The 12,643-nt window shown below is 49.8% G+C and overlaps 1 protein-coding gene across 1 annotated transcript in view; it reads left to right on the top strand.

The window, feature by feature from the left end:
* Positions 1-655: 655 nt before the first annotated feature.
* gpr179 (G protein-coupled receptor 179) overlaps positions 656-12,643 on the top strand; it is a gene marked incomplete at both ends in the record, with an annotated part of 24,259 nt that continues 12,271 nt past the window's right edge. The window contains 5 exons of the mRNA XM_080546825.1: positions 656-1,587; positions 2,990-3,098; positions 8,802-8,898; positions 10,762-11,033; positions 12,391-12,459. Of these exons, the coding sequence (XP_080402951.1) occupies positions 656-1,587; positions 2,990-3,098; positions 8,802-8,898; positions 10,762-11,033; positions 12,391-12,459 (1,479 nt within the window). The remainder of the gene's footprint in view (positions 1,588-2,989; positions 3,099-8,801; positions 8,899-10,761; positions 11,034-12,390; positions 12,460-12,643) is intronic.

Below are 12,643 nucleotides of genomic sequence, written 5' to 3' on the forward strand. Positions count from 1 at the left end.
ACTCCTCCCCCCGGGCACTATCGGGGGGTTCATCGCCGTGAAACGGGAGTACAAACAGGAACGTAGCCTACGGACCCGGAGGGAGGACTGACTGTGAGCATGCTGGTAGTAGGATCGAGAGGGAACACCGCTGTATCTTCCCCGTGTCCCTCCTCTCCTCCCCCTCCTCCTCTCAGCGACACGCAGGGATAACCACCAGCAGCACCAGGTCGCTTTCGACCTCCCCCCGTCTGAGGTGGAGAGAGTAGTGTGTGTGAGAGTGAGTGAGTGTGTGTGTTTTTTTTTACGAGCGTGTGTGTGTGTGTGTGTGTGTGTCTGAGAGGTGTGTGTGTGTGTGTGTGTGTGTGAGACTATGACACACCGATGGAGAGTCGTGTAGCGCGTCCGAGAGCGCCGCAGACCTGCTCCCCGCCGCCACCGACACCTGCCACAGCACCTCCGCCCGCATGAACACAGCTGGAGGGCAAGAAGAAGAAGGGAAGAGAGAGAAAAAGGAGAGAAGAAACAACAGAGAGATGGGGGAGACGAGAGAGGAGGCATCGGCCGGAATGTGACAATCCCCTTTTTATTTCTGGGGGGGGGAAAACGCTAAAAGGGTCAAGATTTTATCGAAGAGGCAGGGGGGGCGCATTCGCGGTTGGGTCTGAGGACGAGGATGGGGCCCGCGTGGCTCTTCTTCCTGCTGCTCCTCCCACCCCTCCTGTCCGCCCAGGTCACCCCCGACCTCCCGCCGGCGGACCCCACCCCTGAGACGGACACCCACGCCGCTGTGGACTCCCTCCTGAACGGCACCGGGACCTCCTCGTCCTCCGGCTCCTCCCAGGCCTCGGGCTCAGTGAGTCCCCCCCCCTCCTGGGGCCCCGCGGAGGCCTACCTCTACAGCGGAGACGCCTCGGCGCTGGAGCAGGGGCCGTGCGCCCGGGCGTACAGCTTCCAGGGCTGGGGCGGACCCCTGCCCCCGGGCTTCGTCTCCCGGCTGCGGCCGGCCATGGACGCCCTCTCCAACACGGCCAACTTCCTCAACATGATCTTCCAGGCCAGCGACCTGCGGGAGGCCAGCGTCCGCGACGACATGGAGTGGTACCACGCCATGGTCCGCGCGCTCCTGGAGTCCGACCTGCTGGCGCGCCGAGCCCTGCTGACCTTCGACGCCGACCCGGCCGCCCCGGTTCCGCAGCTGGTGCTGCGGGCCTCGCGGAGCCCCGCCCTTAGTAGTAGCCCCGCCCCCAAGTTCCAGAGCATCCTCCTCCAGGACCTGTCCGACGTCTGGGAGAGCCTCCACCCGCCCAGTCCCGCCCCTGACGACAGCTGGTTCACCAGCTTCAAGTTCCCCGCCGCCTCGTCCAACGGGAACGCTTGGCCCGCCTCCGCCTTCGCGCTGACCAAGCGGGTGCTCCTCAACGACCTCGACACGCTGGAGACGCCCAAGTGGGGGCGGGGCGACAGCTACGTGACCAATCGCAGCGGGGTCCGGTGGGCCGCCTCCCCCTTCCTGGAGTGTGTGGATGGGTACTTCCTGCCCGGCTGGCTGCTCACACTCTCGACGTCCTTCTACGGCCTCAAGCCCGACCTCAGCCCCGAGTTCAGGTCAGAACGCCTCGCCCCGCCCCCCTCTCTCTCTCTCTCTTTCTCTGTCTCATGTTGATGATGTCATTGGAGGTAGACAGTGGGGTGTTCAGGGAGGGTGAATGCTAAGTGGGATGGTAATGTAATGTAGAATGTGTGTGTATGTGTGTGTGACTGTCATGTAGGCTTTTAGGCTGTGTAGGCTCCTCCCACCCCTGTGTAGGCTCCTCCCATCCCTGTGTAGGCTCCTCCCACCCCAGCCTGTAGGCTCCTCCCACCCCTGTGTAGGCTCCTCCCACCCCAGCATGTAGGCTCCTCCTACCTTGTGTTACTGTAAGAGGCTATCCTCCTTCAGCTGGTTGTTAAGGACATATAGCCTCTCGTCAGCTGGTTGTTAAGGACATATAACCTCTCTTCAGATGGTTGTTAAGGACATACAGCCTCCCTCTTCAGATGGTTGTTAAGGACAGACAGCCTCCCTCTTCAGGTGGTTGTTAAGGACAGACAGCCTCCCTCTTCAGATGGTTGTTAAGGACAGACAGCCTCCCTCTTCAGATGGTTGTTAAGGACAGACAGCCTCCCTCTTCAGATGGTTGTTAAGGACAGACAGCCTCCCTCTTCAGATGGTTGTTAAGGACATATAGCCTCCCTCTTCAGATGGTTGTTAAGGACAGACAGCCTCCCTCTTCAGATGGTTGTTAAGGACATATAGCCTCCCTCTTCAGATGGTTGTTAAGGACAGACAGCCTCCCTCTTCAGATGGTTGTTAAGGACAGACAGCCTCTCTCTCCAGGGGCCTGAGCCACCTAACCCTAACCCACTCTGGAGACGCTCTGATAAGCAGGTGGATGAGGAGGGATGATTGAGTTACCCCCCCTGGATAGCATCTGACATTTGAAAGAGAGACTGACACTTACACACACACACACACACGCACGGTCGCACGCATGCACGCACGCACACACGCACGGACACATACACACACGCACGCACGCACGCACACACACACACATACACGCAAATGCACACACACACCTGCGCATATACACCTGCGCATATGCACGTGCACACACGCACACACACACACACACACACACACACACACACACACACACACACACACTCACAGCCAAGGCCAGTCTGCCAGGGAACTGAGTTGTATATGGATGATTCAATTACAATAATAATGTTTCTGTCTATAAAAGTCTCCTGTTCTTTACTTTGCTGTCTGTGTCCATGATGTTATCCTTGCTGAAATGGATGTATTTCTCCTTTGCTGTGTGTGTGTGTGTGTGTGTGTGTGTGTGTGTGTGTGTGTGTGTGTGTGTGTGTGTGCGTGTGCGTGCGTGTGTGTGTGTGTGTGTGTCGTGTATACCTGTGCTTATGCCTGTGTGTGTGTGTGTGTGTGTGTGTGTGTGTTCAGGGGGGTGATCCGTGTGGACGTTAACATACAGAGCTTTGACGTGGACCAGTGCAGCCCGGGGGACAGCTGGTTCGCCAACACACACCAGTGCAACCGCACCAGCATGCAGGTAACCAGCGGCAGCGGAGGTGGTTGGGAGACAGGTACCTCACCCCCCAGGCCATGAGGATGTCCGCCTGGGTACTGCATGTGGGAGACCTCTGGGTTCCATCCCCACTTGTGTGATTAACAAACTGCTCTGAATGAATGAACAGCCATGCAGTTATATAGCAATTTTACATCCCTCCATAGGCAGCCAATAGCCATAACTTTGGTTAATTATATATATATATACTGTATATATATATACACTCACTGAGCACTTAATCAGGAACACTATACTAATACTGTGTATGGCCTCCCTTTGCTCTCAAAACAGCCTCAATGCTTCGTGGCATTGAAACATTCCTTTGAGATTCTGATCCCTGATGACATTTACAACTTACATTTTTGGCATTTACAATCAATACATTTGACTGTGAATCATCAATCAACCAATCGTAGCAGGAAAAGTAATCTAGCTCAGGCCAGCGGCCATTGGCAGTCGTCGTGCTAGGAGACACTGGATAGACATTACCAGTGCAAGGGGGTAGTAGAAATCTTAGGAGAAACAGTCGGGGGGGAAGCAGGTGTCTCTGGAGACACAGTGCAGGGGGGTAGTAGATGTCTCAGGAGGCACACTGCAAGGGGGTAGTAGATGTCTCAGGAGGAGCAATTAAGGTGTAGCCTGAAAATGATGACATGATGACATGATTGCATCACACAGTCTTTTCAGGTGTACTTTAAAGCTGTGAATCTCCCGTTCTACCAGATCCCAAAGGTGTTCTATTGGATTCAGATCCGGACATGACTGGGAAGGCCACTGAAAAAAAACGGAACTTATTGTCATGTTCATGAAACCAGTTTGAGACGACTTCTGCTTTGTGACATGGTGCATTATCATGCTGGAAGTAGCCATTAGAAGATGGGTACATTGTGGCGTGAAGGGATGCACATGGTCAGCAACAACACACAAATAGACTGTGGCATTCAAGCGATGATTGATTGGTATTAACAAACCAAATGTGCCAAGAAAACATTCCCCACACCATTACACCACCTGAATGAATGAGAAGGATTACAGCTATTCCTAATAAAGTGTTCGGTGAGTCTATATCCATGTATTATAGATATAATAGTTATAACACACATTCAACTGTAGTCAACCTTCGAAAGGTGGCTTCCTCTATCTTCCTCTATCTCTCTCTCTCCCTCTCCACCTCCGTTTCCCTCCGATTGTCACTTCATTTCCTTTTTTCTCCTTCCCTCATTCACCGCCTTACCGGTTCACACACACACTTCTCCACTCCTCCCCCCCCCCCCTCTTTTCAACTCACTCCCCCCTCTTATTCCTCTTTCAATCAATCTGTCCATCTCTTCCTACCCTCCAAATCCTCCCCCTCTTTCAGCCAGACCGTCTATTTAAAGATATGTGTCTCTGGGTGATGGAGGGATGATGTGTTGGATTAGGATTATAATCCAGCGGTACCGACGTCCCCCCCACGGCCCCCACCCCTCCCACCGCTCCCCGTCTCCCCATGCTCTCTAACACCATGACGTCCCCCCCCCACCGCCCCCACCGCCCCCACCCCTCCCCGTCTCCCCATGCTCTCTAACACCATGACGTCCCCCCCCCACCCCCCCCACCGCCCCCACCGCCCCCGCCCCTCCCCGTCTCCCCATGCTCTCTAACACCATGTCGGCCACGGCCCCCACCGCCCCCGCCCCTCCCCGTCTCCCCATGCTCTCTAACACCATGTCGGCCGTTGAAACATGCTCCAGCAGACATCCAGGACAGGTGGATTAGAGAACCAGGTGTCCTTGCTGTACCTGGTGGATAAAGCTGTATTATGGTTGATGTGGGAGAATTTGATTGTTGTTTTGTTAGGGTATTGATTTGTGACACGGTCTGACGAAGGTCTGCATGTTTACAATTCTCAAGTCGCACAAAATTACCAAAAAGCTTATTTCCGGTTTTCTTCATATTCCGAAATATAAGTGTTGAAGAGCCCCCTCAATATAACAAACATCAGTTTTAGGATCAATAAAAACTTACAATTTGTGAATTGGATTCACTGTGTCGTCTGCCGTCCTGCTTCGGAGGCTACTGGGTTAGTGATACATGGCTTGTAAACATACATTTTAGGATGTGTTCAAAAGCAAGGAGGACAAGATGATCATCTGATTATATGTAGTGATGTGTCATTAGCATGTTGATGTTCTATCAGCATGTTGTGATGTGCTAAACATGCAGTTAGATGTTCATAGAGGTTCCTTCTACGCTGCGGCCAAGCGTCCAGCCGGTAGAAAACGCGTCTGTTTTGATTCAGAGTGATTTTCTCTGGTATTTGGTTTGAGGTGTACCAACTTTCAAATAAGCATATATTCTTCGACTGTTTTCAGATTTCAATGTATGACACATCATTTGAAAACGGTCATAATCTGTAAAAAACAGAAAAATGACCGTGCCCTACTTGGGGACTTTTTCACCAGGCCCTGTCACAATTGACTTCAGGGAAAGACAGTGATTGGATGGTGACTGTGCTGATGCTTTTGGTTACTGTGATTACGTTGGTTGGCAAGGCGGAGGATGAATTGCGTATTGAGGATATAAACGAGAAATATAACCAATTATGTAAAAGATAATTGCAGGTACAAAACATCTTTCAACATGGAGGTTCAACAACGTGATCATGAAATCATCCGATTCTTAGACTCTCCTGAAAATAGACTCTCTCCCTCTCTCACTCTCTCACTCTCTCCTTCTCTCTCTCTCTCCTCCCTCTCTCACTCTCTCCCTCTCTCTCTCCATAAAATAAGATCTAAGATCCAGGGAGCAAAATTGATCTTCATGATACATTATGAAGCATTCTGAGTGTCTTTTGTGACATGTGGCAGGCCTGAGCTCTGTCTATGTTTACCCACAGACACAGAGAGAGACAGAGCTGCTGGTTGCTAGCGAGCTAGGCTGCCTCTCCTCCATGGTGATCCTGTCTAATCCCACACAGTAATGTTCAACACTTTCAGCAGGCCATTAGGTCTGCCACTACCTGACTTAGAGGACTGGGTTGGGGGCGGGGAGTGTGTGTGTGTGTGTGTGTGTGTGTGTGTGTGTGTGTGCGTGTGCGTGTGCGTGTGTGTATGTGTGTGTGTGTCTGTGTGTGTCTCTGTGTGTGTGTGTGTGTGTAGGTGTGTGTGTGTGTGCGTAGGCATAGGGGATAATGCTCTTGGTGAAGGCATTACGAGTCCATTTAGGTTTTAACTTAGATTAACACAGTGAGAGCGTCCAGATATGTTTTTTCCTGGATTTGACTGAATGACTGGCTGGCTGACTGACTGACTGACTGACTGAATGAATGACTGACTGATTGACTGACTGACTGACTGCTTTGCTGACTGACAGACAGACTGACTGACTGACTGACTGACTGACTGACTGGCTTGCTGACTGACTAACTGGTTTGCAGGTTGACTGACTGACTGTCTGACTGACTGACTGACTGACTGTCTGACTGACTGACTGACTGACTGTCTGACTGACTGACTGGCTGACTGACTGGTTTGCTGACTGACTGTCTGACTGACTGACTGACTGACTGGTTTCCTGACTGACTGACTGACTGACTGTCTGACTGACTGACTGGTTTGCTGACTGACTGAATGACTGGTTTGCTGACTGGCTGACAGACTGACTGACTAACTGGTTTCCTGACTGACTGACTGGTTTGCTGACTGACTGACAGACTGACTGTCTGTCTGACTGACTGGTTTCCTGACTGACTGACTGACTGGTTTGCTGACTGACTGACTGACTGACTGACTGACTGTCTGACTGACTGACTGGTTTGCTGACTGACTGAATGACTGGTTTCCTGACTGACTGACTGGTTTGCTGACTGACTGACTGACTGACTGACTACTGGTTTGCTGACTGACTGACTCGTTTACTGGCTGACTGACTGACTGACTGACTGACTGGCTGGCTGACTGACTGGTTTGCTGACTGACTGTCTGACTGACTGACTGACTGGTTTCCTGACTGACTGACTGGTTTGCTGACTGACTGACTGACTGTCTGACTGACTGGTTTGCTGACTGACTGACTGACTGGTTTGCTGACTGACTGAATGACTGGTTTCCTGACTGACTGACTGACTGACTGACTGTCTGACTGACTGACTGGTTTGCTGACTGACTGACTCGTTTACTGGCTGACTGACAGATTAACTGATTTGTTGACTGACTGACTGACTGGCTTGCTGGCTGGCTTGCTGACTGACTGACTGGTTTGCTGACTGACAGACTGACTGACTAACTGGTTTGCAGGTTGACTGATTGACTGTCTGACTGACTGACTGTCTGTCTGACTGACTGACTGGCTGGCTGACTGACTGGTTTGCTGACTGACTGTCTGACTGACTGACTGACTGACTGGTTTCCTGACTGACTGACTGGTTTGCTGACTGACTGACTGACTGGTTTGCTGACTGACCGACTGACTGACTGACTGACTGGTTTGCTGACTGACTGACTGGTTTGCTGACTGACTGACAGACTGACTGACTGGTTTGCTGACTGACTGACTGACTGGTTTGCTGACTGACAGATTAACTGATTTGTTGACTGACTGACTGACTGACCGGCCGACTGACTGGTTTGCTGACTGACAGACTAACTGACTGATATGACTGTCTATCTGAGTGATAAAAAACAACCAGTTCAGTCTACACAGGCATATAAAGAGAGAGAGAGAGGGGGGGGCTGGGGGATTAACACAGTGAGAGCTTCCAGATATGTTTTTTCCTGGATTTGACTGACTGACAGACTGACTGGCTGACTGACTGACTGCTTTGCTGACTGACAGACTGATTGACTGGCTGACTGACTGACTGACTGACGGGTTTGCTGACTGACTGACTGACTGACTGGTTTGCTGACTGACTGACTGACTGACTGACTGACTGACTGACTGACTGGTTTGCTGACTGACAGACTGACTGGCTGACTGACTGACTGCTTTGCTGACTGACAGACTGATTGACTGGCTGACTGACTGACTGACTGGTTTGCTGACTGACTGACTGGTTTGCTGACTGACTGACTGACTGACTGACTGGTTTGCTGGCTGGCTGACTGACCGACCGACCGACTGGTTTGCTGACTGACTGATATGACAGACTATCTGAGTGATAAAAAAAAAAACAGTTCAGCCTACACAGGCATATAAAGAGAGAGAGCAGAGGGAGAGACAGAGTGTGTGTTACAGAGGATTGTACCAAAATGCTGAAATTACATTACCAAATAAGGCCTAAGGCCACTGATGTCAGATCAGCTTGATTTAGCTTGTGTAGCTTCCATATTATGAGGGTTTCAGAGTTTCTGAAAGCAGTTATGAAGGAATGGATTTAGACATTTGAAATGTTGCAAAACAGAAGCATAGTTGTTAGTATTCCCTGATGGTTCAAGGTAGAACATTGGTTGAGTAATCATGTCCTGGGGGGTATACCATCAACGTCACTAAAGGAAAATCTAGGCTTATTTTTTACAAGTTGTGAGACTTATCAAAATAAGGCTGGATTTTATTATAAATCTTGCGGGATTTATCAAAATAAGCCTGGATTGTCCTTTAGCGACATTGATGAAATACCCACCAGGATCAGTATTTGGGTGTAACTTTACCCCAGGGTCCAACTACATTACTATTGTCTGACTTCTGCCTTTGTCTCCCCTCCAGTGTGAACCAATCACAGGCCAGGGGTTCAGACTCGGCCAATACTGCTGCCGCTGCAAGGCGGGATTCTACAGCCCCCCATTGGCCACTCAGGACACACGTAAGCCAATCAATGAGTTTCATAGCAGATCAGCACTTCCTGAAGAAGGAAAGTGACATGTCTTGTGTGATTTCGAGGCCGTACTGTGACTATGTGTATCTGTTATCCTCTTCCTGCTTGTCTTCTGAAGACTGAGGGTTATATACAGTAGGACTGTGATGAAGTTATATTTACATTTTTGGCATTTAGCAGACGCCTTTATCCAAAACCACTTACAACAAATACATGTGTCTAAATAAGTGAATCATCTGTCCATCAGTCATCATAAGACAAAGTTCCCATCATTGACGATGTTTCGGAATATGCTCAATATTCCGGTTTGGCAAGAGTCATGTAAACACGTGCAGAACGGGAATAAGGCCATTCCGATTGGAGAATATTCCGAATAAGACCCCTGGCATAAGCCTGTTTGAATCGGAATATTGTGACATGTTATACACCTTAATCGGAAAATGACCATTTACGGAATATTCAGTTACGTCTGCGCATGCTCGATTCGCAGGAGCCAGCATTTCTGGAGTGAGGAGGAGACTGCAGTCTGCCTTCAGATAATGACATATTTAAATATCATGGAGTACATAGATGGAAGAAAACAGAGAAATAGTGACATCTTTAAAAAGGTTTGTGAGTGACTGAAGGAGGCAGGTTTGAACAGTCGACCAGGTGAGACATAGGTGAGACACAGGTCAGACACAGGTGAGACACAGGTGGAAAACTCTCTCAAGGCTAGAAAACGATACACTCGTCATTTCTTCTCGCTCTTGTCTCCCAATGTTGAGGACAAAGTGGATCAGCAGTAATGTTGTAGTTAAATTGTGGTTCAAAAGCGCAAGTAGGAGAACACAATAATGGAGGACTATGTTGGAAACAAGCATTATGGCCTAGCTGTGGGTTAAAGACCACAACCAAGCTACCAAGTACCAACACTAACGTTACTATAGTAACAACTATTTCCAGACGAATTCATCTGATTTTCCAGCCGAACTAAGGGAATATTCCAATTAACATGTAAACAGAATATTCCAGTTGCTGCAGCGCATATAAACACCTTATTCTGAATATTACATTAACCAGAATATTGACCGTAATCGGAATATGGTGTGCATGTAAACGTACTGTTCTCCTTTCTATAAGGCTGTCTCATAGCTGGTTGTGTCACGTTTGCGGGGTTAGACCTAACCAATGCAACTATATTTTTTTTGTCTCGTTTTTTTATGTTTTATTATTTATGATTTGACACTTGACATCAGTATCAGTCCCTTGTACCCCAAGACATATATCCACTTCTGCTGTAGGAACGTTTATTCAACATGCCACTGATTTGGAGAAATCCACACACAAAGTTCATTCTATATTCTAGGTAACGATACCGCAAACCACTCGGTTTAGTCGTCGGCCTCTGTCTTGTTTGCCAAAAAACAATCCAGGGAGGGAGGATATACGCTCGTATGTTGTATGTTCTGGTCAAGTTGACCCAGTGCTTTATGCATTCATTACTCCCATCTAGAGGATTACATGAAGGATCACACTGACAACATAACGTTAAACAGCATTTCAGTGATGTCATAGTGATGTGCATTTAACCAGCAGCACAACAGGAGTGTGAAAGACTTATCATCACAGGCATGCTCCATCTGTCTCTGTTTATCTCCTGCATGTGTGTGTGTGCGTGTGTGTGTGTGTGTGTGTGTGTGTGTGTGTGTGTGTGTGTCTCTGTGTCTCTCCGGTGTTTGTGTGTGTGTATCCCTCCGGTGTGTGTGTATGTGTGTGTCTCTCCGGTGTGTGTGTGTGTATGTGTGTGTATCCCTCCGGTGTGTGTGTGTGTGTGTGTGTGTGTGTGTATATCTCCGGGGTGTGTCTCAGAAGGTGGCGGGGCCGTGAATGGCAGCAGCGTTGACGATGGTGATGACGTCTCCTCCGGGGACCCTGGCGGTGGCAGTGGCGGTGGCGTGTGTTACCCCACCCTGCCCATCTGCCTGCCCTGCTGGCCCGGCTGCGCCACCTGCGAGGACGGCGCCCCCTGCTGGGTGCAGGAGGACTGGGTGCTGCGGGCCGGGGTGCTGGCGGTGCAGGGCTGCTTCATGTTCCTGGTGTTCTTCAGCATGCTGGTGGCCTTCCAGTGCCGCTTCAGCAGGGTGAGTCACGTCTCTCCGTGACTGTGTTAGCCCCTCGAGCTCAACTCTTTACGGACACACCCTTGTTAATCAGCATGATATGTACGCCATTTAGGTTGAGTCACATCCTGATGACTGTTTTAGCCCCTCAAGCTCAACTCTTTATGAATACACCCTTGTTTATCAGCATGATGCCATTTAGCTGAAAGCGACTTACATTGCAGTGAGTGCATATGTTTTTTGGGTATATATGGTCCCGGCGGGAATCGAACCCACAACCTAAGTGTTGTTAGTGCCCTGCCCCCAGAGGACCACAGTACATGTTGCATGTTGGTGGCCTGCTGCTTGTAGTGGAGCAGGGGGAGTTTGTCCAAATGACTGTTTTAGCCCCTCGAGCTAAACTCTTCATGACGGCGGTGTTTATCAGCCACTGGGAGCAGGGTGAGGTAGCTTTAATGACTTATTCACGATTTGAACTGACGCTATCTGAGCTCTGAGTGTCTGCGTTAGCCCGTTAGGCTAAACTCTTTATGACACCGGTGTTTATCAGTGTGTTGGTGGCCTATCAGTGAGGCCGGAGCCGGGGGAGTTAGTTCTACTGAGTCCAGGGGAGTTGGTGGAGGTAGAAATCGGAGGACGGGCTCATTGTCTGGCATGGAATAGAATGAGGAACGGTATCAAACACGCGTGTTTCATTCTCCACGTGTTCCAAGGAGTCCGTCCTCCGAATCCCACCTCCACCAGACTCCCCTGAATGAGCCGGTTGTGGTTGTGGTCCTCTGTGGCTCAGTTGGGTTGGTGGAGCATGGCGCTAACAACGCTTAGGTTGTGGGTTCGATTCCCGCTGGGACCATATATACTGAAAGATGTATGCACTCACTGCAATGTAAGTTGCTTTGGGTAAAAACATCAGCTAAATAGCATATATATATGTTATTAGTTGTGATTGCGTCCTAGTATCTGCACATACTGTATCATTATGTAATATGACAGCATAGGCGTTAGTGTAATCATACTGTCCTTCACCCAGGCCTAGTGGACTAATGGTTCTGCCATAGTGGCCCCATGTTGACCCAGTCTGTGGTGAAAGAAACATGGTTCAGCCTATCAGAGTTCAGACCAAAGCACACGATAACAGATCTTTCATACTGAATCGCTTATGTCTGTTTTGTCTTTACTCTCTCACTCCCCCCCCCCCCTCTTCTTCCTGACACACTCCCTCATCCTCTCTTCTTCACCCACCCCTCTCTCTCTCTCTCCCTCTCTCTCTCTCTCTCTCTCTCTCTCTCTCTCCCACCCTCTGCACTTCCACCTCCCTCCATCACCACCCTCTTCCACTCACTCCTCATATTTAATCCCCCCCCTCCAACCCCCTCAGAGGATAAGAGCATCAGGACTCCTGCTGTTAGAGACCATCCTGTTTGGATCACTGCTCCTCTACTTCTCAGTGAGTAGTGTGTGTGTGTGTGTGTGTGTGTGTGTGTGTGTGTGTGTGTGTGTGTGTGTGTGAGAGAGAGAGAGAGACAGAGAGAGAGAGAGAGTGTGTGTGTGTGTGTGTGTGTGTGTATGTGTGTGTGTGCTTGCATGTGTACTTCCTTGTGAAGTGTGACTGAGAGTGAATAAGAGTCATT

The sequence above is a fragment of the Nansenia antarctica genome (genome assembly GCF_963989245.1).
Source record: "Nansenia antarctica genome assembly, chromosome: 16".
NCBI classification, from domain to species: Eukaryota; Metazoa; Chordata; class Actinopteri; order Argentiniformes; family Microstomatidae; genus Nansenia; species Nansenia antarctica.